Source organism: Pelecanus crispus, chromosome 1 (genome assembly GCF_030463565.1).
Source record: "Pelecanus crispus isolate bPelCri1 chromosome 1, bPelCri1.pri, whole genome shotgun sequence".
In the NCBI taxonomy this organism is placed as follows: Eukaryota; Metazoa; Chordata; class Aves; order Pelecaniformes; family Pelecanidae; genus Pelecanus; species Pelecanus crispus.
Genome location: NC_134643.1, coordinates 131,192,601 through 131,217,151, shown reverse-complemented (window position 1 = coordinate 131,217,151; position 24,551 = coordinate 131,192,601). Strand labels below are relative to the sequence as shown.

The following is a 24,551-nucleotide window of genomic DNA, read 5'->3' as shown; positions in this document are numbered from 1 at the left end:
AGGTCATCTATTTCTTTAGGACTTTCTGTGGGGGTTTTTTCCCAATCATTTATCCCTTGCTGCCCACTTACCTAAAGACCTAAAGAAAAAGAATAGTTGGATTCAGCAGAGAACAACTGATCCACCTCCTTGTGTTAGTATGATCTTGTTTGTTTTCTGAAGTAGGCACACAAATTGTTACTTTCCTGTTACAGGGATAACTCAGGTGTTTTGTAGCACATACTGGGACTGTTAAGTTAGCTAACAGTGTTCAAGGATACCCATTTTCATGTATGCTAGAGGTGGAAATGCATAAATGGCAAAGGCTGGAATTTAGCTCGAGGCATGTTAGGAATAGGAGGAAATATGACACATTTGTTGGTGTGTGTTGCTAATTCTCCAGTAATTTTAACCAGTCCTGTTCATGGAATTTCAGCCAATTGTACAACAGACTAAAAGGACAAGCATTTTTCTTTTTTTTTTTTTTTTTTTAAATGAAAGATAAAGAAGGCCAGCAGAAATATAAAAACCCACCCTTTTTGCTGTTTATTATTGCTACATGATGTACAAAATTAAGTTTATGGATAATGATTGCTTGTTCTGGTTTTTCATGTCTGTTGTTGTTTACCATATTGAAACATAAAGCCTGCTTATCCCTCCAGCTTTCTTTGCTGCAGGGCCCTTAGGCAAGGTGCTCAGAGAGTTGAGTTTTGCCACAGACTGATTCTTTTCGTGTGGTTCTTCCCCTTCACTGTGTTCTTCCTTCCTCCCTGCAGCCAACAGGGAAGGGGGTAGATCAAGATGTAGTTTCCCTTGAGCTCGTTGGTGAGATTTCCAGATACTGCTCTAGCAAGAAGAGGGGGGAAAATGTTTCCCCCAATATTCTATTACTGTATTTTTTTCCCAAAGAGTGACATATTTAAACATTTGTGTGCTTTTTTTATCTATTCTTACAAACTCCACAGAGAAATGGCAATTTCTTACAAAGGTGCCAATCCTACAAATACATGAATACTTAGCTTTTGACTAGCTTAAGTGAGAATTGACTTCATGCAGACATAAATGAGGACAAATCCAAATACAATCCAATACAAATCCGAATCTGCTGAGTTGGTGTTCTAAAATATAATTTGTTTATTTTGATACAGCAGGTACTTCATTTCTATTTAATTAACTTGAGCCATGTGTCCTCCAATACTTGAGGTATATGGAAAACACTTAGCTTTTCTGATTTGGTGATACCTTTTTCTTTCTTGCTTGCTTGCAATACAAACTTCCTTTACCTGTCTATATAGGTAAAGATTTGTCACTGCACTTGCACTTACTCTTTCTTGTTGCAGCTATCTAATGCTCTTTTCTCTTGACCTTTTGCACTGCCTTCTTTAAAGAACTCCCCAGAAGGCTCTGACAGAAAATGGACGTATTTAAACGTGCCTGAAACAGACGGTGATACTGTGAGTTCTCCTGAATCCTCTGCTTAGCTTGCTTTTAAGGTTTCTCTCTCTTTCTTCCCTTTGTGTTGACGACTATGCCTGTGTGTCTTGCAAGGTTCCTATGTATTACGATTTAGATGTTTATATATGTTTTTGAGCAATCTTGCTCAATGACTCAAAAGAAAACTTACACCAGACTTCTCAAATTTGGTTCTGGCAGTGTGCATAGTGCTCTGGTTTTCTTTAAAAATATTTAGTTCTTTCCTAATTGTAATCATTTGGAAGAGGAAATCCTCATAGCAATACTCTGTATGGTAGGAGTGGAAAAAAAAAGAGATTGGGGGGTGATATATTACACTGCAGCGGAAAATTTTTGTGGGATTTTTGCTAAACTTTTTTTGGCTTTAGGGAAATTGCTGAAATGGTGGGTATGAAATTTTGCTCATTTTTTTAGAATTACTAATGAGAGGTGCGTGTCACTTTAAACAAACATGCTTTTATACCATCTGCATTATGGGAAGCATCCTTATAACTTTTTGTAATGGTTCTGGCAGCAGTTGTCTTGTGAGACTCAGTAAAAATTAGGTGGACAGCTGAGCCAGAAGGGGGGTGGTGGTGAGTTTGGGGTTTGGTGGTTTTTTGGGTTTTTTTTTTGTCTGCTTGGAACTTACATGACCTTACAATTTATGTAGCCTGTCTGCTCTTCAGTTCATGCATGAATTAAATAGTGGTAAGTTAGATTTAGTCATGTTTATAAATAGGTTTGAGTCCTGCATGGAAAAACATCAATTGTCTAGACATTTAAGCTATTATTAATTATAGTTCTTATTCCTCTTATTCCCTTTTATATCAAATAGAACCAAGTGGTATTTCTGTTCTGTGATATATCTGTTTTTATAGTAAGTCCTAGCAAGTGTGACAATTTTGCAAGGCTGTGACTGTATGAAAAAAAAAGCAGATTCTGGAAATGAGTAATATGTTTAAGGTCTTAAGTCCTTTTTCTCTCTCCCTCCAGACTAGCATTAACAGCATGCTGAGTGTATATAGTGAAACTGGTGACTATGGCAACGTGAAGGTCAGCGGCGAAATCCTTCTCAACATCAACTACAGCTACAAAACAGGTGCCCTCAACATCCTGGTAAAAAGTTGCAGAAACCTGGCTGTTGCAGATGAGAAGAAGCAAAGGACCGATCCGTAAGCACAGAGAAGAATTTCCTTTTAGGCCCTGCTAGGGGTGCCCTCCACCATGTCACGCACAGTGACGTAGCCTGGGGTTGTGATATGAGCCTGAGAACTCATAGGATCCAGTTGATGCAAGCCAGTGTTTTGATGACGGCTGGTTTCGGATTCCCTGCGGGAAATGCATTTTCAATATGTTTCTTAGGGCAACGTGTGCCTGTTCTGGGGAAACAATAACGCTACTTAAATTGTCAACCTGTTTGATGGCAATCTCTGCAAAAGGGCAAAAAATATGAAGGAATCAGGAGGCTGAATTGATTTCTTCTAGAATCAAAACTAAAGTGTATGAGAGCAGTGATGTTTTGAACAGAGAGAGGAAGGGATAGAGATAACTTTGGTTTCACACATCCTCAGATTCACTTTGCAAGGACCATGTTTTCTGAGCTGCTCAGTCTAGTTTTCAGTATAATATATAAATTCTGTCATCAGGAAGTAATAATTAGTGTGTCTATTCATGTGTAATCCTGTCATATGCAAGGTATGAAGTTTTTCATTCTCTTGTATTTTCAGTGTATGTGTTTTCGTATGTAACCAGTCAGTAATTGTAAACTATGAAAAGGAAAGTGTTGGGAAAGTTTTCTGCATTTCTGAGGATGAGTAAATTAATTTAGCACTGCCTGTTGTTATTCTGATCCTATCTGAATAACATTGCTATGTTTGTAGATAGAGACTATGCCTTTCCATGTTTCACATATTCTGTGTTACATGTGTACATTATTTAGACTGCAAAAACTAATTTCCTCCTATGTGTTGCTGATGCAGCAATGTCAGGTCCTTGTTCAAGCCGGTCGTTTTTATTCCTTGCTAATAACTTACTACTTGATCTGCAGATATGTCAAAGCATACCTTCTGCCTGACACGTCCCGCCAAAGTAAACGCAAGACCAAAATTAAAAGTAACAGCACCAATCCAGAATTCAATGAAATGCTGAAGGTGAGAACACTGTCTCTCTCTCGGGCTGTGATAAATGTTCCACTCGTGGTCACAGGCATTTTCTGTACGTGTTCCAGTGTGGGGATTAGAATTTGGAAGAGATGCCTCAAAAGGAACGTGTTTAAGCGAAACCATCTTGCAATCCTATGAGTTGTAATTTCTGGCTTTCAGCATTGAGGAAGTGTTTTTGTTTGGTTCTTCCCTTTACAGGTAAAGCTTCTATTAGTCTCCATAGATGTCTCTCAAAACTGCTGATGTTCCTGTCTAACCTGAGCTCAGGGATGTTAAAAGCACCTGAAAGATTTTGTAAGCCCTAAATTAGCAACTGATGCTGAAATAGAGCTAATTAAAAGTTCCCATCTAAATGATTTTGAAAAGAAAATAACTTTTTGCAGTAAAATCTGAATTTCTCTGAAGGCTTTAATTTATTTTTAAAGCAGAACAGACTTTGATAAGAAAATGCCAACAATGGCTTCACTACCTACCTTCCTAAAAAGCTGTGGTGAAGTTCATTTTCTGTTGCAAAACACAATGATGTTACTTCCTTGAGGGCTGGTGGAGCAGAGCACCCAGGCTCTTCCTTCCTTGTCTTTTACCCACGTCCACTACAGAGGCTGAACTACTCTAAGCTCCTCACAAGCTGCTTATTCACCTCCTTGGCTCTGCGGTGCAGGTGGGAACGGCAGAGTTTCTACTGAGTTCACTGCCTGTCTGGCGCCTGGACCACAAGGCTCCTGGTGATTCCCCTTCCTTGTCAATTGACGAGAGTTATCCCAGCTGGCTGTCATGAGGCCAGAAACTCTTTTTAGTTTCTCCTGAAAAAAATTTTTTTTTGGTAATTTCAGTGATGTTTTAAATAAGTTTCTTATAATAGAGGCTACTAGATGTTCCCTGGCCAATGTACTTGGCTTAACCTGGCTACAAAACCATCTTGCAGATTTACACATACTTGGTCTGGCCAGACTGCTTGCCAAGGGAGAGTTTCTTGTATAGCCTCATTTTTAAATGGTTTATAGTAAAGACTTGCCTGAACTGGAAAAAAAAAGGTGTTAGACTCTATTTAGCAAGGAACATAGCACTAAACATGTTTGCTATTAGGGAAATCAGTGAGGATAGGACCTAGCAGCTTGCTAAAAATGCAAATTGTTACAAAGAGGGCTTACTTGAATTTGGGTAGGTAAGCAAGAGCTGCATCTGTTCATCCCAACTGTTACTACTGTGAGAAAAGAAAAATAATTAAATCTGTCTGTATCTTCCCTCTTTGACTTTTATTGCATTGTTGCTAAATATGGCATCTCTCACAGTGGAACTCTTGGCATCTAGGGTTAAGCATTGTAGACATATCTATAAGTGAATAGCCTACTTGTGTGGCTCACCAACTGATCTGACTGTTTCAGCTTTTGGAGAATATGTGTCTGTCTCCAGACGTCGTTCTTGATGCAAAAAAGATGACATCTGGGTCTCCTCAGCTAACACTAGGAGAAGGGTGAATTTCAGGGAATTAATGGGCCTTTTGCTAAGAGTGTGCAGAGCTAGAATTCCAGATGTTTATAATTTTCTGTGTATTTGCGAGAATATGATGTTCCTTCAGAGGAGTTTTTTAACAGCTTTCAAAACCAACAATGGTTACTAAGACTGAGACGATTGGTGAATTCTTTGCAGATGCAATTTTACTTGTTTTCAGAACAATTTTTCATAAGTTACAAAGATACGATTGAAAAGGAGAGGAGGACACCATTTCTAGAAAGTAGCGTACAGCAGACTCTCTGTATGGATGAAAGAACCTGTGGGGTTTCTTCTTACAAACTAAACTTTGGTGTTGATCTGCTTCTTTTACATAAACTTAGAGGAATTAACAGGATCATAATTTTAAGCATCGTAACTTATTTTATAAATACCCAGTAAATAATACAGAAAAAACACAATCGTGATAGTAACATTAATTACCATTGGATGCATACTGCAAAGAAAAGAGTTAGGTTTAACATTAACATTATGAGCTTTCTAGCTAGATTAATCTTGTTTGCAAAGAAAACAAATCTCTCTTTCAGGCTTCATTTGTTAGCTGCTGTGGGCTTCGTGAATTTGAGCTAGAGCTGTAAAAGGCTCCATGGAAACTATTATTTATGCTTATTCTGAGAGTTTCTTTTTCTCTTTTTCTGTTGGTAGTATGTCATCAGTCACACACAGCTAGAAACAAGGACCCTGCAGCTTTCTGTCTGGCACTATGACAGATTTGGACACAACAGCTTTCTTGGGGAGGTGGAAATTCCATTCGATTCCTGGAACTTTGAAAATCAGAGCGATGAGTGGTTTGTGCTCCAGCCCAAGGTAAGGGTTTCCAGGGGCTGGTGAAAGTGTTGCGAAGCAAACTTAGCAATGCTTAATTATTTTTTCTTTGGAATGTATTTATAAAACGGTGACTTTGAGTGTCTAATACGGTAGTAAATATAATGTTTTTGTTCTTTATTCAGTCAAAACATTTTGGTTTTAAAGTCTTCATGAAAATTTTACACATGATTGCCTGTTTAAAAACAAACACACACCACCACCCCCATCTTTTAAATAAACTGTAAGTTCAACTTGTAATAAATTGCAGTGGAGAAATGACCTAGTAAAGAAATGGGATTATTTTTTAAAAACAGCACATAAACCAGAGGACTTTTCTACCACTCCCCCCTACCCAACCCTTAACAGTTTATTAAAGAAATAGATCCTTTTTCTTTCTGTACAAAGTGCTTCACACTTTTCAGCTGTGAGAAAATGACTTATTAATCTCTTACTCACCTTAACTAGGAAGGTACAAGATAAGGCTTCTCAGTAGGCAAATCAATTGGTCTGTGAAACAGGACTTGCGTTGTACTTAGTTAAGGATAGGATGACTTCAGTCTCTAGGGTACCCCCTGCTTTAGCAAATGTGTTTATTTGTGGAAGAGATTCAAAGAGCTGTTGTAAGCTAGAGGTTTAAAGGCTTCTGCCTTGCTTGCTCCTGCAAGCAGCCAGAATCCCCGGAAATTCCAGTGGTTTAGATTGCCATTTCAGAAAGTGTATTTTTCTTGCTGCAGAAAAATCCAAGGTTTTACTGCAAGTAATGTGGAGATAGACTCAGATGACTTGTTCGCTTTGCGTTCATTATTTTTAAGGAAATAGTGTTATATTTGGGGTTTTAGGAGGGAGTGTTTGATTTGTGCCATTCTCTCAGGTCGAGATGGATCTGATTGCTGTGTAATTAATTTCTAGGTACAGCCCTTTGTGAGGCTTACATCTAAACTGTCACAAATTAATATTTTAGTAAATAATTTGCCAGAAGATACATAAGGAAATGGGTCTCTCCTTTGAACACTTACACACCTCACATTTCATAAGTGGCCAGGAAGATCATTCCCAGTTTCCTAGTTCAGCTTTGTTAATAAGGGTGACCACCAGCTCCTCCTTCATGGTCCAGACAAGGTGAGACCAGGAAGAGAAAGCGGCTACTGATGGCAAATGTGTTTCAGTCAGCACGGTGTCCAGGCCAGGATTATACTGTCCTCATATGCTTCACGCAAGTTACTTTTGTTGGGTCTGCTCTTGAAATAAAGAAATGTCTACTAAATCTCTGTCATAGCTCTGGCTGGTGTCAGATGTTGCTCTTGCTTAGTACCCACTGGTCTACAATAAAAGATACACAGCTAGTATTTGTTTTGCTTGCACTTTGTATGCAATGTTGGTCTCAAATTGAGCTTCTTATCATGCAGTAGTCTCTTTGTCATCTCATTTCAACCTTTGGGAATTTGTGTGTGTACGGGTGGTTTCTTTAAATCCTAACAGGGGAAAAAAGACGACACTCATGAAGCTCTCCTGCTCAGGAAAAAAGTAATGAGGCGCCAAGCATTTCACCCATTCCAGCTGGATGGTGTTGTCTGATTATTTCCAAACCCATTAAAAGGATTTTTAAATGAGTTCTTTTTTACCAAAGAAAGCAAACACAGAATTGGTCTTGTCTGCCTCCTAAGTTGTTAAAAACAAAGCTTCTAAACTTAAAGTGCTGCTAAGATTTTTGGTCAGCAAAAATAATTTTTATAAATCTCAATTATTGCATTTTGAATTAAAAAAAAAAAAAGCACAGGTTAATACACATGCAAATTACATGCAGTTCTCTGATACCATCTGCCTGATAGAGACAGGAATGGCATTGAAACATTTCCCGGGTTTTATTACAGCACTTTATTTGTTCTATCATGAATCATTTAGCTGCTTTAGTGAAAAGGTTGGAGACTTTAAGACCTGTTTCTTCTATGAGCATTGAATGTCTGTTTTCAAGAGGAATGTGGTTAAATGAGAAGAAGAAGAGAAAATAGTTCTGTGGTTAAAGAGGGGGCAGAGTCTAGAGCCATGTTATGTATGGGTTTGTGGGGGAGGTTGAAAAATTGTCTTGACGTAAGAACTTATACCATCACTTTTCCACCAGTAGAACAGAAAAAATCCTTGCTGCCTTTATGGGAAACTTGATCCTAAACTTGCATAGTTTAGACTGTAAGTGAGCTGCCTGACTGGCAAGATTTAGATGTTGTGCAAATTATTCCACAGCCATTTACTACAGGTTTGTAGCAACTGGCATCAGACAGCGGTGGAGACAGGACCATTTTTCTCAGAGTCAGTGCAGGAATGCCTGTGTTGCTGTAAAGGTGCTTCAAAGTCTCAAAAGGGTCTTGTTGTTATCAGTAAAATTGCTTTGTTCCCTGTCCCATCCTTGTGTGCAGACTTAGCCCCAGTAAACATGGTTAGTGCCTCAGCCCAGAGTCTATGATATGAAGGCAGCACTGACTCTGTGCATAGCACTGTATGTATTTCTGGTGGGGGCTTTTGGTTCTGTTTTGTCTTAATAATAGAATTTTGACCTTCCTGGAGAGTCAGGAAACAAGCTGAATGCATTTCAAAGAAATACTGTCACTGATCAGACATTTGTCTATGAGCAGTTCTTTAAGGGCTTGTGTGGTACCGTGGTGTGCGTGTCTCAGCACTCAAGGGTCCTCTCTCTTTATATGTGTGCTTTGTCCCTGTTGAGAGATCAGGAAGATTTGTTGATTTTTTTACCCAAACCTAAGTACTGAAGCATGTACAGACATGTAAGCATCTGAGTAGTTCCACCTTGATTAGTGGACATCACTGAGCAAGGTTAGCACATGCCTGAGTTTTTCATAGACTTAATCTCTAATGTAAATGTACAAGATATTTTTCGCTGCACTTTATTTTTCTAGAAGTCAGTTTGAACTGGCATAACATGTTCTCTCTGTGTTGCATCTATTGTTTTTTAAAATGTAGTTTCCAGCTTCTTACAATGCAAATGAAAGTTCAGCACACGTCAGTGAAGGCCTAATGTTCTTTTAACAAGGATGCTCTGAAGAGCACTGAATGCATTCTTTCTGGGCAAGATTCAAGCATTTATAAAACAGTAAGGTGCAGAAATGGTATTTGTGTAGAAAAGGAAAAGGACACTGGGAATAACAGTTTTCAAGAAGTTTTTCTATTTCAGAACTAGACTCTGCTCTCTTCCCTCGCCTTGGTTCCCCACACATTCATTCCAAGAGTGACTCAGGAGTGACTCCTCTAAAGTACATGAAACCAATTAAGGTTTAAAATCCTGACTGGGGGAAATAAGGGCTGAATGTCAACTTAAATTAGCTACAGTTTATATGTCCAGAAATAAGTTTGAGGGTTTTTTCCTGTTTGTTTGCTTCACTTACTCATGCCAGATATCTCTCTCCTCTGTATGTTCACTGAACAGTGACTAATGCCGTGTGGCTTTATTCTTCTGAGAGTTTGCATTCCCTAGCTCATGAAGTTTTCTAAAATGTTGATTGCATTCAATCTGGAATGTCTAATTATCTGAAAATGCGCTGGTATATCTTGATATGTTTAAGAGGTGTTTCAAACACTATATTGGTAAAACAAAATTAAAATCAAAAGGAGAAAGTGAATGCTTAACCTTAGCTGGATTTGTGGGTTTTTGTTTGTTTTTTTTTTTCTTTTCAGGTGGAGGTTGTGACAGATGTTGGGCTTCAATACAAAGGAGAACTGACAGTTGTTTTACGTTACATTCCCCCAGACAGAAATCTAATGCTTCCTCTAGGGCAGTTTCAAGGTAAAACAAACATTAATGGCAGCATATGATAACATCCCTCTGCGTATTAGAAATGCTCACCTAGGATGAAGTAATGGTATTAGTGAAGATTGAAATCATACTTAAATGTACTAGTTGTCTTCATCTGTGGAAGTTTTGAACCATGAGTATGTTTCTCCTGCTCCATCCTGTTATTATTAGATTGAACTTAAGGAGAGAGAAGGGAAGAGGAGCGTGCAGTCAAGTGTTGATGCCTGGCTGTGACCTAATTAAAAAAAATTTAGACATTCGATAACATGATCAAGGACAGCCACATTAGAAATAAATAGTCTACGTCATAGTCTGTGGATTCTTTGTTCAGTTGGTTATATACAGCGTATATCTGGTTAAAGCAGTAGACTTCACTTAGTTTTTCATGCTTAATTGTCCTTAAGCTTACCTGTCTCTTCATTTTCACTCTTCTTTCACACTGCTTGACCTCTGCTCAGTTTTGCTGTATTACTGCATAATTCAGTCCTGTAAAACGTTATTTGAATTCTTTAGGGTAAGCCATTATTTTCATTAACAATGAACAGGGGAAAACAGTTACTTACTCCTTGCGTTGTAGTAACGTGAGGAACAGCAATCATCTGAAGTGAAAGCAATCACTGGGTAACACCCGAGTGTACGTGGATATACCAGACACAGGTATTTCACTGTCTTAGTGACAGTATTTCTTGTTAGCATTACGATTTGATAGATGTATTAGACTTTTTTATTTTTCTTTTGGTTTTTGACAGATGACATTCCATCTACTAACCGTAATTCTTAAAAGCTAATTGTTGTCTGAAAAGTCCAGATATACACTGTCTACATTTTTTTAAATTAGTACATTTTAACATCACTCCTGATCTTTTTTTCCTGATATTTTCAGCCTGAATCAGTGTGTACAATCCCTGCTGATAAGCCTCTTAGAATGTGCAGCAGCAGCAAGCACGCTTGTCCGCATGCTGCTGTTCAAAAGCAGTAGCGTGTCAGTGAGCACTGTGTCCTTTGTCACGGTCTCCGAAGAGTACGGCGTCCTTACACATGGAATACATACTGTGTGTTTCTGCATTGTAAACTTTGGGACAGAGGTTTTATATCTTGCTTTGTGGTGTAGGGTAGCCTTAACATCAGCAGGGGAAGTAGATTGTGACAAGGGGGTAGGACTTGGAGGACATGCAGTTCTTTGTGTTCAGCACAGTCATCCACAAATACTTCTATTTGGAAAGGGCTTCAGATAGTCCTTGCTGGACACAACAGGGTGCCCCAGCTAGTTACACAGTGTCCTGGTTTCGGAGTTTAGAGTTAATTAGAGTTAATTTTCTTCCTAGTAGCAGGCATAGTGCTGTGCTTTGGATTTAGAATGAGAAGAATGTTGATCACACGCTGATGTTTTTAGTTGTTGCTAAGGACTGCTTATGCTAGTCAAGGACTTTTCAGCTTCCCATGCTCTGCCAGGTGCACAAGAAACTGGGAGGGGGCACAGCCAGAATAGTTGATCCAAACTGACCAAAGGGCTATTCCATACCATATGATGTCATGCTCAGTATAGAAACTGGGGGGGGGTTGGCCGGGGAGCAGCGATCGCTGCTCGGGGACTGGCTGGGCATCGGTCGGCGGGTGGTGAGCAATTGCATTGTGCATCACTTGCTTTGGATATTATTATTGTTATATTGTTACTATTATCATTACTATTTTACTTTATTTCAATTATTAAACTGTTCTTATCTCAACCCAGGAGTGTTTCTCACTCTTACTCCTCCGATTCTCTCCCTCATCCCATCAGGGCAGGGGGAGTGAGCGAGCGGCTGCGTGGTGCTGAGTTGCTGGCTGGGGCTAAACCACGACACACGGTCAAGTCCTTTATCAAATATGGGGTGATTTTCTCCCCCTGCCTGATTAGTTTCTCTACCCATAGAGAATCAGAATCCCCTCATAAGAAATATTTTAATCCCATTGCAGGAAATAAGTGAAAGAATCTAGCCAAGAAAACTTACATTTCCAAATCAGTCTTGCAGTGTATATACAACTTCTGATGATGATGATGATGTTGCAATTCTATTCTATATATAGGAAAGAAGAGCTTTAAAAAAGGAAAAAAGGGAGACTCTCACATGCCATCTGGAGGTATATTAGAAGTCCTCATCAAAGAAGCAAAGAATTTAACAGCAGTGAAATCGGGAGGCACATCTGACACATTTGTGAAAGGGTCTGTGGTTTTTTTCTCCCCATTTTTTTCAATGGCTGCACTGAATTATATTTTGGCTGACTCAATTTTTTTCCCAATATATCTGTACATATGTGTATGGAGTGTCAGTCCTGAAAAGCAACTGGCGACTTGAAATGGTATGCTGAAGAGAAGGATGTTGTGGGCTAAGGGCAGAGAGGTCTGAGTTGTCCCAGTGGTTAAATAGAACCATATTTAAATACCACTCAGTCAAGAACCAGTATGTAATCCACACCACTTACTCCATTCATACATAAGTACCCAGTGTGCTAATGTGCACGCTGCTACAGAATACAATGTTTGGTAAAACAAAACACTTCCACTGAGTTGGCAGAGAGAAGTAGGTGAAAATTCATCACTCCTGGAGGCAAGAAATTGTAAGTTAAGGCTCTCACTCTGGAGATGATACCTGATCTGATGGTGACATTTACATTTTCAGGAAATTGAAACAGTACATTTTTTTTTACTAAAAGGAATAGCTAGACTACATCCTCAATAAGAAACTTGTTTTCAGGAAGACACAAGTCTGTTTGGATTCCTTGTAAAACTGCAAATAGCACCTACAAAAGCTGGCATGCTCCATCAAGCTGAGGTTCTTTCTAATGGCTGTCACTTGAAACATGCAGAAAGAGAAAATTCATTTTTTGTGTGAGGAAATTCTGTTTTGATTCAAGTAAATATGCTAAATGAGAAAAGATTTTTCTCTCTTATACTATAAATAGTTTTGGGGTTTTTTTTCTAGTTCTTAATTGGGAAAGCTCTTTGGCATGTGTGAAGGAGCACGTTTAAACCCTGAGGGTTCCCAGGAAGTCTATCACTAACTTCAAATGTAGCGTCTTAACTCTAACTGCGTCTCATTGTGAACATTTACTATGCTTTGACAGAAGATGTTTTAAAAATTCTGCTCTGGTGGCTTTCAGGTTTGATTTTAAATATGCATCATTTTGAAAAATTTAAGGTCTGTGTCACTTATATGCCGGTATGCGTGTGGGTACATAAAAATATATATAGTATGACATATATGCACCTTCTTATTAGATGAGCAGCATTTTGTGTTGGATAGTCAAAATCCAGACTATATAGAGACTGCTACATATAGGATATACTTGTGTTTGAATAAAATGAACATACTCCTGCATGCCTCATTATGTTGGATTTTTCATAAATGTAAGTTATGCTTTTGAAATGTGAAATTTAGGAAATAATGGATAGCTTAAAACATTTTTCTTTGCCAGTTTTTGCTCTCAATGCTGGCTGTCAGAATTGCTGATTTTTAGATATGCTCTAGTTCATTAGTAATGGTTTGAGTGTTGTTACTAAATGGTGACCATAGGAAAACATCCTGCCTTTAATTCCTTGGTAGAGCTAGGAATTCATCTTGATCTTGTAGTTTCATGCTTCAAACTATCACTAAGCTTATACACTTCATGTAGAAAAAGTTGAGCTATTCTTCCTATGTATTCATTCTCCCATGCCATCTCTTTTCCTGGTATATGTGAGGCCATCTCCTTTTACTGATAATAGACTGTCTGATCCCACTGGAGCTTGCAACAGACTTTGGGGAGAAAATTTCATCTAAGCCTTTTTACATTAGCAGTAGCAATGTGTGGCCAGTAATTCTCTGGACCATCTTTAGTTAGTGCTGTCTGCTGTTGCTGACATGGATTATTCAGTACAGTGGAACAGGAGTCTGTTTTCCTTGGACTGTTGGTCTGCCGTGTGTCAAGGCTAAATGCATAATCAAGTTGTTGTGAACCAGTTGAGAAGCTGCAGTGGTCTAACCTGCACTGTTAGCTTGAGGTAACTTGACGTAGATTAGCCCTCAGTTAGCCCACTGCAGTAAACTAGCCCATGTTTACTGCCAAGTAAAAGCCTGCACAGGAATCTTGATGGAGGTGTAGTGATATAATTTGTTTGTATGTCTGACCCTTTAGTATTTATGTGCAACCACATAGTTATTCCATTAGCTTTGCTGAAGGAGGTGAAGATACAGACTATGAAAATTTGTACAGACCTCTGATTTTGAAACTAGAGTATTAAGTTCGCTTAGTTTCACTAAAGGAATTCTTCACTAAAACTAAGATGTGAAAAGCTTGTCAGACTTCACAGAATTAGTGTTTCTGCAACTCAAATTAATGATGCTAACCTGCTGAAGTTCCTTCCTTATCAGCCATTTCCATTTCTTTCTGGTGGACCTCCTGTCCTCCTTTGAGAGGCTGACTGGACTAGGGGACTCCAGAGGCCCCTTCTAGCCAACATTTTCATAATCCTATCTATATTTAGTCTCACTGAAATAAAAAGTTTGTGGTTAAGACCCAAAACATGGGGCAAGGAGACCTAATCTCAGTTTCTGCCGGTGATAGCTGTCATTGTTACTAAAAGAACAAATGGAGCACAAATGCAAAATATGCACTTCAGGTATATGCTTCATTTAAGAACAGCAGAGAAATGGGGTCCTGATCCTATTTGAGCCTCTACATGACTGTAATTCTTTGTGAATATTATGTAACATCTTATCTACATATTCAATTTTCCTTTTTTATATCTCCCAGATACCTTCTCCCAGATGACAGCAAAGCTACAAAGCACAAAACTCCCATAATAAAAAAGAGTGTGAACCCCCAGTGGAATCATACCTTTGCTTTCAGTGGCTTGAATTCAAGGGATATACGTAATGTCTGCCTAGAACTGACTGTGTGGGACAAGGAGTCCCTCTCCAGTAATATTTTTCTGGGAGGTGTCCGTCTGAGCACTGGAAATGGTAAGGTTGTGATTGCTTTTCTTATTCTGCTCTCCTTGCTCAGCCCACGTAATTCATGTATAGGAAGGACAGAAATGTTACTGAGTGTATGGGAAGTATATGGGAACTCGGGGAGATGGAAAAGGGAGAGAAGGCAACATGTAATATGTAGATGGTTTAGTTCTTTCCTCCATTGAGACAGAAAAACTTGGTGCCCAGTTGCACTTCAGCAAAGTCTAGAAGAACTGGGAATACTTTGGAAGCATTTCTTAGCATCCCAGAAAGGAGGAGGAGACTACTTTTGTCCACCAGCAGCCTTTCTGCTGATGATGGTGTGATCTGGAAGAGGTGTGTATTCGTTCCTCCTCTGTTAGGAGCAAGTTGCTTGTGGTGCAGAGTGGGGAGGTTTATGTACCTGTGGTCATGTGCCACAAAGGAGTGTATTGGCAAACTGGTGCTCTCCACCTGGTTTCAGTATGACTCCCTGTACAGGTGGTAGTGTAAAGTGCTTGTCACCTTTCTACAGACTGTGGGAGCGAATGAGCAAATATTAAGTAACTGCTTACTAATATGCCAAAATGTCTCATGTTTTTGCAATTACCAGGTGTAAGTAATGGCAAGGAGGTTGACTGGATGGATTCTCAAGGGGAAGAGCAGCACCTCTGGCAGAAGATGATTGACAGTCCTGGCGCTCCTGTGGAGGGGATATTAATGCTGAGATCCAGCATGGGGAAACGCAAACTCTGAAAGACTTAGACTACTGAGGGGTACCACAGATACTCCTGACTTCAGTGGTGTTCAGACTCTTGTCACTTTGCCCATTTGAAAGTGGGGAAGGGTTGTACTCTTTGCCTTGGATATTAAGGCTCCGAGTGAGACTTTAATGCATTCTGCACTTCCACGTGCATGTTTTTAACCCAGGCTTCTTGTACGGATTATGTTTCTCCTGAAGCCAGTGGGAATTTGACGTTGTACAGAGATCGGACTGGCTTTCTCTGTCCCTTCTGGTGACTGGTGCGCAGCGGATGAACACCTCTGCCTGCGGGGGGCACGGAGCGAGCAAATTCTCTAGTCATTTAGTAAGAATGCCTGGTTTATGTATCTCCTTCTGGGTCAAAGATGGCCTAGAAGACAGCAGTGATACAGTACAAGCAGATTCAGAGTGAGTCTGTGCTTTGGTATTTGAAAGATAAGAAGCCATAATGTTATGAAGGATAACAAGCAACATTTCTTTATCATGTTTGCGTGTTGGGCTGTGCAGTGTGCAGGATGGCAGGCTTGGGACAAAGCAGCCCACCAAGGAAGGCCAATGCACTGTGGTGCACACTAGAAATAGGCAGCAGGTGAGCTGGTGTACAGCACTGGTGTCCTGGCATTCTCTGGGTTATTTTAATGCACTGTATAAAAGGCACACTTGGTTCAATGTAATCAAAGAGCCTCCAATGAAAATAAACCGTAACAAATCCCCGGTTTCCAGAACTACATGGTATTACTGTGTTTTTCATTCAGTTGACAGCTCTAGCCAAGATCTTCTGATGTCATTGGACAGAGGGAATATGCCTGTCCCCATCTGATGAGTTGCTGAGATGAGACATACTGGGTTTAGACATAGCTAAGACCTTGGTTCAACAGATCATGTAGTAAAGTGACGTGATTAATGCACATGCCAGAATGATTTGCACAACTGTGGAATTTTCCCTGAATGGGCTGGGATCCCATTTAGGCATGCCCACACACGTTAATTATTAACCAGAGTAGGACTTTTTTCTCCTGAACATCTCCCTGTGAGTTAACAGTGGATTTAATGATAGGAGTGGGTTTTGGCCAATTCAATCATTAGTCTTATTAACCGTGACGATTGTTCAACAGTAATTTTGCCATTTGTTTTCCTAAAGTGATTTTACATCTACTTAGATCCCCCATCCATTGGGGACTTCTGCAGGTCATATGTGAAGAGCGTGCTGTTTTGAATAGCTGTTGTGGACTACTCCTACCATAATAAGACAGGATTATAATCTTTCTTCAAGGACAGCTCATGTCTGCTTGCAAGATTGGATAATAATAGAAATGCATGGCATGTGATTGCTCAGGGTATAAGACAAAGGAAGATCAGTAAACTTGAGTGAACAACATTTCTTCTGAATTTTCCAGAATTAGAACAAAGCTTCCTATTTGAACTGGTAAATTCATTCTTAACTTTTTTTTTTTTCCCCAAAAAAATGTTTTATTTTTGGAAGCAATGTAGTATTAGTACTAGAGAAACAAATTGAAATATGTGGAAATGTAATCCTTACATAAATTAAGAATGTATCATTCCCTGTAGATCAACACACCAGTATTCAAAGATTTCTGTGAACAATAAAGACCATAAAATCTAACTTGTTTGAGAGAGACAAATGTTGTTCTTCACAATGCAGAACTTGCAAGAAATCTAGATTGAGCAACAGAGTATGAACTGATAGCTACTGATAGCTAAGTAACTACAGCTGGAAATTTTGACATCTGTAGCTGTCCTAGTGTACAATTACGTACATGCATTTAGAGCTGAATCCAAAAGCTTAAAATGTAAAGTCTTTTTTTTACAAGCAGTCTTCTAAAATCCTAATATTATTAGATAAAATATTTTTTTAAAAAAAACAGTGTCTTAGTTTTAATAAAACAATTTGTTTCATTATTAATATTGTCTATTAAAATTCTGATATTACTTTAAAAAGTTATTGGAGGTACTGCTTGCCCAGTTTGGGAACCAAAAGTCATCATTTGCTCAAGAAAACTGACTTCATTTTCCTTCTTCAGCTATTCTTCATTTTCTTCTGAAGTCCTGCTCAAATTGGCAGTGAAGCAAGTCTAGTCTAGTTTTAGCTGGCTTTTCATTTTATGATGTAGATGCTGTGAGCTGATAAATTAGAACAGAAATATGAAGCATGTACATTTTATGACCTTTTTCTTATCATGATAGTCTTTCTTTAAGTATTAGATTAATCTTTTTTTGTATCCACATCCCCCAAAGTGAAACCAAACCTAACTTTTGGCACCTAAGCTACTTCTCTTTAACAGAATCAGTCCGAGTTTTCTTGGTTGGTTGTACTGCAAACCTGCATTTATTTTGGGAATAATAATATTATATTGATATGGAGGAACGAGCTTGATTTTTCACTTGCTGAAAGTTGATTCAAAAAGATAAAGCTCATTAAATATAAAGAAAATTATTCTTCAGGGTAAAATTCCAGGTAGAGTTTTAGAGGAACACTGGGCAGTCAGATGGTTTGGTTTGGTTTTGTTTCATTTTGGTGGTGAAAATGGGGGAAAAATAATAAGAACACAAAAGATCCTCTAAGGTGGACCCCAAAATGGACACCTTTTTCTCTTGCCAAATTGAAAACCTTAAAATAATTTTGAACTGAACTAAGCCTTTTACTTGGTGTGCAAGAGTTTGTCTAATTTTTGAATGGTATTTTCTAACCTTCTAAGCATGAACCTTTTAGCTAAATCAAGTCTTACTTTGAACAGAAAAAGTCCATGCTTTACTACTTCAGTTTCTGCCCATTTTGGTCCTATGGTAGAGTTTGGGATGAATGGACTCATCCAGGAAGTATCACCCAGCTCATACATGGCCTTTTCCTTCCAAAGGGCCAAAATTTCACTCCAAGCCTGCACCTGGAATTCCAGACCGGGCTATGAGTAGGCTATAGGTGTCAACTGCAGTTCAGCATATGAAAGGAACAATTTCACCTGGGAATTAATTTTGGCCAAGGCAGTGGAGTTTGCCAGTGATGGGATTTGGAGTAGTACAGTGAAATTACCTCCTAGGTTAGCAGTGACAATTCTGCATTACGGTAGCATACAATAGTATCACACGCTGCCTCAAATGAGCCTCGGAGAGATGATGAGCATCATATAAACACTAGAGCAATTTGGAAAGCTTTGCTGTTCTATGATGCTATCGGCACATTTGTAGGAAGAGCTTGATTTGTGGAAAATGTCACATTTAATTATCTCTCTTACATCTTTGTTCTCTTCCTTTACAAAATGATTTATGGTTTGGAAAAAGCCCAAGATGATTAACTGCAGATGTGATTTCTTGTTTCCCAGATATTTGAATTAATTGCATATAATTGTGCGTCATCACGTACCGTGTGTTACCAGGCTGAACAAAAAGACAGAAAGCCAGGCATTAGGCTAAAGCCTTCCTTTTGTATGTATGTTTTTGGTATTGAAAGTGCATGAATGGTTTATTCAAGGCTAATTTTTAGGAGAAAATAGCCACAATTCTAACACTGATTCATGAACTCCTGCCCGGAGTAAATAGACACAGCAGAGCTGGTGTTCCTAAAGTATTTTTCCACACAGACTTGAATAACTGAAGATGTGTCAGTGGAGAAGAAATGTTCTCCACAGTGGTTTTTGAAAATATGTTGCACAGTGCGTTTTACTCCGATACATATTTTTCTAGCAAGGTAACTACAGGGCCTTCATAACTATCTTTTCCCCCTTGTGATTAGATTTTGAGGGTTTGACCCATTAAAGAAGAATAAAAGTGCAGCTTTCACTATAAAACGTCAAGTGGGGCCAGTAAATACATCTTTAGACAGTGTGGTTATTGCCAGTATCCATCAAAAAAGAGCTGATGCTGAGGGCTCTCCAAGCCCTGCCATCAGACTTTGGTATCCAGACCTGTTCTCTGGAAGTTTCTCTGCTCAGTTCATGAGCTGTATGGGGACTTTAGCCTTCTAAATATTGATGCTCTTGCTTGCGTGCTTAGGTGCCACAGCCCAGGCTAAAATAGGTTTGAAATGGCCTCCCCATCTCCTCCACCTCCACCGTGTTATGCTTGAGCGAGGGTAGGAGGAAAGCGGCAAAGACTCTGAGGGACACTGTTGCCATCTTCCTGTGCTAATCCAGTGCCATTGCCTTCCTTGATTGCCTTTTAGATGCCACGGTTTGATCTTTCTTTCCCCGCTGGATGCTTTAGCAGATGGTTTAAGAGAGAAGGCATTGGGGCGAGGAGTATGTTTTGATCATGGTGCATTAGACTGGAAGCTTATTCTTCTGTGCCTCTTCCAATGCAGATTATGCTAAGGTAGCATGAAAGAAGCATTTTTATGTATTAATTTTTTATTTTTCTTTTCCTGCCTGGTTAGGCCCTGCTGAGTGCAATTATTCTAAGTTGTATTCTGCAAAATATCAACTAAACTGTAACAGCAGAGCAGCCATCGAGCATCCACTGGTGCTAATCAATAAGGAGAGGTAATGGGAGGGTTGCATTTAGATTGGCGTAATTTTGGCTTCTTGAGGGGTATGCACGTTGCCCAGCTTCAGGCATGTAAAGTTTGCGGTTTGCGCTGTAGAGTCAATGAGCTGCTCGATCTCCTACACCTTCGAAAAAGAGCTCGGAGTCCTATTACTACAGCTGTCTAGTTTGTAGATTCACACAAGATAGTAAGGGTTGTACCTGAACCTTTGCAAGGGTCTCCCTTTCCTTCATCCCTCCGTTCGGTTCAGTAGCCCTCACCAGAACATTCTGCCTGAACGCTGATCTCCAGTATCTGGAAGGAGGCAGCATGCAGGAGTTAAGTGATAACGCCACTTATTTTCATCCATACAAGGTAAAAACTGACATTTTACTTCCCTAACATACAGTATTGATTTTCAGCACTTTGCAACAACAGAAATAACCATCTCCTGAGAGCTGGTCCATGCACTTTGTAAACCCTTTTTTTTTTAAATGGTTTTTAAAAAATGATTATTATTTATTTATTTTTACACACAGAAGTGTTAACATTTGAGAACCCTAGAGAAATGATGGTAGAAGGTGTGATGAATTCCAAAATAGGATGCAGACTTTTATTTGCAGTGATGTCTTTTACCATGACTCAGCAGGAGATGCTGAGAAGCACATTAGCAGAACCTTACCACTGTGTCCCATGAATTTCCTGCCTGGTGATTTCATGTTTGCAAATGCTGTTTGATAAATGGTAATAAGACAGTGTTAATTATACTGTGTATATTGACACTGGAAAGTGATTCTCAACTTGCTTTTTAGGTGTTTTTTAGGTTGTTTTGAAACTCAGCCTTGCTGCATGTTGGCCCTTTATTTAGATTAGTTATTTCAACAATTCTGCTTTGTGGCAATAACATCTATATAGCTGTGTGCTACTGCTCCTGAGAGCTTGGTGGATGTTTTTGATGGTAGTTCTAATTGTTGAGGTTTGCCTAAAGCCAAGCGTAGTCATTTGTTGCAGCAATTAGAGAATGTCACTTATCCCTCGTTCTGCCTTTGTTCTGCTTAAAATCTGTTGCTAGCTATTTGTTTAATTATTCTGCTGGATGTGAACAGTCGTAGCAGTAAATGCATTGTAGTATGTTAAGTTCTGCCCAAATTTAGACAAAACAAAATGTTTCCGGCCCAGAACATTTTTGTACTGTGCACTGTATGTTCAGTTTTGTGGACAAAGGTGGCTGGTAATACATTTGCAGCTGTTGTCAAGATTACTGTTCTCTCTTTTAAAATTAAAATAGTGAAACATGTTGCGGTGTCCTTGTCTTTCCTAAAATGCATTACAGCAAACTTATAAGCATGTCTTTTAGGAATATCCCATGTTATCTCATTGAGGTAAAGACATTACTTCACTTCTGTGTGATGAATAATGCAAGCGGCCTGGTGTGTCTTCAGAGGTGCGACTCCATTGACAGTGTCTCTCTGCTTTTTTTTGTTTGTCTTAATTTCTACACTTTAAGTGCTTTTAAGCTATTTTTTATTTCATAAGCATTAAACCTGTTTTCTTTTTAATGTGCAATTCTAAGAATAAGGGAAATGCAGTGTTCTCTTCCCCCTTGCTAGAGAATTATTTTACATGTGCCTTAACCTTGCATGTTCAGCAGTTCCTCCCCTCCATCTCCAAATCTCCTACCTCTTCCCTAGTTCAAGGTCCTGCACGCCTGAAAATCAAGGTATGTTCAAAATGCAGCTTTTCTGTAACTACTGGTCCTGATTTTTTTTTTTTTTTTTTTTTTTTAAGGAAAAACCAAAAATCATCTGATCACTCTGTTTAATTCATACTTTCAGCTGAGTCATGTTCACTTCAACGTACTTTGCAGAGGTTAGAGCTCTCTTCCATCTTCTCTTTGTTCTGAAGGTTTTTGTGTCGTCTTGTCCCTTCCTGACCGGCTGAGACAAACTAGGAAGGCAAATAATGCTCCTGGGCTCTGGGCCTGTGCTTGCCTCTGCTTGCTTTGCAGTAGTCCGAAAGTCTGGCTCGGTGCGTTGGGTTCCTGCAGCCAGGTTAAGGGGAGGCCACCTCAGCGGGGTTCACTGGTCTCTTGGCATGATTTGGGCACAAGCAGCTGGCTCCTTTGCCCTCACTCCACTCCTGTCTAGCTTGTCCCCACGCTGCTTCTGGCCTTTATGGGGCTGGGAGGTCAGACACCTCTCAACTGGAAGGCAGCTGCAGGTGGGGAAGAGCCCTCCTGCCATTCCTCTGCCCTTCTACCTTTGCTTGGGGACCGCACTCAAGGATGTGCTCAGGGGTCTGGAAGACACCTCTGCAACTTCTGTACAATTGAACTGCAGTCTCTCCTCCCCTTCTCTCTGAGATGATAGATGCCAAGTTCTCCTTGTGAATTAGAAGTATGGGCCAACCCAATTACTGACATTCAGGTCATGGTTACTTTCTGGGTGCATGGGTGGCAATGGGAGATATGGTGGTAACTAGATACGTACTGGCACATTCTGCAGGGACACCAGCTCTCCCATCTGTTTCTCTTGTATTTTACAGGGCATGCAGCAGCTGGATCGCTGCTTGGAAGAGGCCAGAGAAATGCATGTGCTGCCCACACCTGCCAAGGTCCTTGCTGGTTCCTCTAGCCCAGGCAGCCTCGCTGCTCTCTGCCTTCTAGTGTCTGCTAACGCTTTCCCACTCTTCCCTTTACCGACCTGCCATAAAACCATCCTCCAGCCACAGACAGAGAGAAATGGGCAGCAGCTGCACGGCCGAGAGGAGCTGTGCCATCTCCTGACAGCGTGAAGCACTCACTGCCTTTTCCCTTTCTGCGGACATACAGCACTTACAGCGACGGGGGTGAGTGGCTGGAAGTGATCTAGAGCTGAGATTTGCACAGCCTGAGCTCCATTATTTCGCCACCTCAATTTAAAAAGTGGGTTGCGATCGTAAGAGTATTTAAATGTACTTCAGGTTGCTTTTTAGCCTCTGTGTTTTCATTAATTATGTTAGGCAGTCTGACTCATGCTCTTATGTAAGTACTGAGCTGTAATGAATCTGCGCGGTGTAGTCATTTAGTGCAGAGCTGTAAGGGTCACTGGTGTTTTCATTAAAACATAATGCTTTCTGTCCCAGAGGGGATGGCTTGAACTTCAAGAATAGGGGTGTGCAACTTTTAATTTGTCTCTCCTCTGCAGGTGTAGAGGCAGGGGTTGTTCTCATCAAATTAGGTGGATTCTTGAGTAGGATCTGGGGAAAATCGGGCCATTTACAAAACTGTTTCGTGCTCATGAGAAACTCCTGCCTCCCACAATTTATCCCAGTAGTTTTGTTTGCCAAAGGTGTTGCATGACAGAAGCATTAATTCTTTTCTGGTCTAAAATGACTGAAGTCTTTTGGTTTATATTCAAAATTGAAAAGTATCTCCAGATTGATGTAGGAACCTCCAGCCTGTGGCTGTATCCACTCACTGTGATCTGTCGCATCTCCTGCAATGAGTAGCCTGGAGGTGGGAGTGCAAAGGGCAAGATTCACGGCAGGTCTTGCTTCTTGGAAACAGCTTTTAATCCTCCCAACTAAAATTCATGTTTTAAACAGGATTTGCATTTTGACAGCAGTGGTAGGCTTAAAGCTATGGCAAGAAGAGCAATGTTGGTAGTACAACAAAGACTCCAGACTGTAAGATTTTGAGGGAGCTGTGAATTTTCTGTTAAACATTTTTAAGGAAAAAAAAAAAAGTGCAGTAGCATACATACTGCACCTTGTTTACGCAGTATTATTTTTCTGGGACCAAAGTCCTACAGGATACATTATTAGAATACATTTGAATATTTGGAATTTATTTGAATGCATAAATGCTGGGCTAAAACCAGAAATACTATAAAATAAATACTACTAAATACCTTGTTCAAACTCTCCTTTCCCAAAAGGCCAATCTGCCACATCCCTGCATACCATACATGCTGGCTGATTTGACTCCAAAACAGAGATGGCACATGATGTTTTTCACTGTTGCATTCCTCCCCACAAAAACGTACAACAGAAAATGCCAGAAACCTTGTATTACTAATCAAGAACAGCTTTTCTTAATCACAAGATTTTAATAGATGTTCTGTGTAGAACTATAACTAGTAATCCAGTCACTCATGCACTCTCCTCCACTTAATTCAACTTCCTGCAACAGCCTAGTGATTGCAATCACTTTCCTGATTGTAGCACTCGTAAAGCCCCACTCCTGTTCACCCAGTCATGAAAGCTGACTGGATGCACTGATTCTGTACCTAAATCATAATGGAGCAGCAGCGGATCGGAATTGCAGCAATACAGTAGAAAAATCAGACCCATTAGTTTGGGGTTTTTTTTAACTTTTAAATCATTGGAAATCTGTGCTTTTTCAAGGAGGGAAGTGAGGGGGGAAAAAAACCCTGTCCACCTGTGCATTCATGCTCTAAGCACACGCATGCCGAAGAACCTGAGCCAGAGCAGTATGTGTATGGACATGTCCTCAGGCTGTTTCTGTTCCACATGTGACACTTAAGACATGAAGCGATTTGGTGCCTGCCCATGTCTAGTTTTCTTAACCTCTGGTTAGGCAGCAGAGGAAAGGCAACTTGGGGTACAGCTGTGTCCATCATGCCGGCTCTTTTCTCCTTGC

At 39.8% G+C, this 24,551-nt stretch overlaps 1 protein-coding gene across 1 annotated transcript in view; it reads left to right on the top strand.

Annotated features, from left to right (window-relative positions):
• Positions 1–15,425, top strand: part of SYTL5 (synaptotagmin like 5) — a 58,478-nt gene extending 43,053 nt beyond the window's left edge. Inside the window, exons 10-17 of the mRNA XM_075721265.1 lie at positions 1,368–1,433; positions 2,428–2,606; positions 3,482–3,584; positions 5,754–5,915; positions 9,600–9,708; positions 11,785–11,920; positions 14,491–14,699; positions 15,283–15,425. Coding sequence (XP_075577380.1) covers positions 1,368–1,433; positions 2,428–2,606; positions 3,482–3,584; positions 5,754–5,915; positions 9,600–9,708; positions 11,785–11,920; positions 14,491–14,699; positions 15,283–15,425 — 1,107 coding nt within the window. The remainder of the gene's footprint in view (positions 1–1,367; positions 1,434–2,427; positions 2,607–3,481; positions 3,585–5,753; positions 5,916–9,599; positions 9,709–11,784; positions 11,921–14,490; positions 14,700–15,282) is intronic.
• Positions 15,426–24,551: the final 9,126 nt, after the last annotated feature.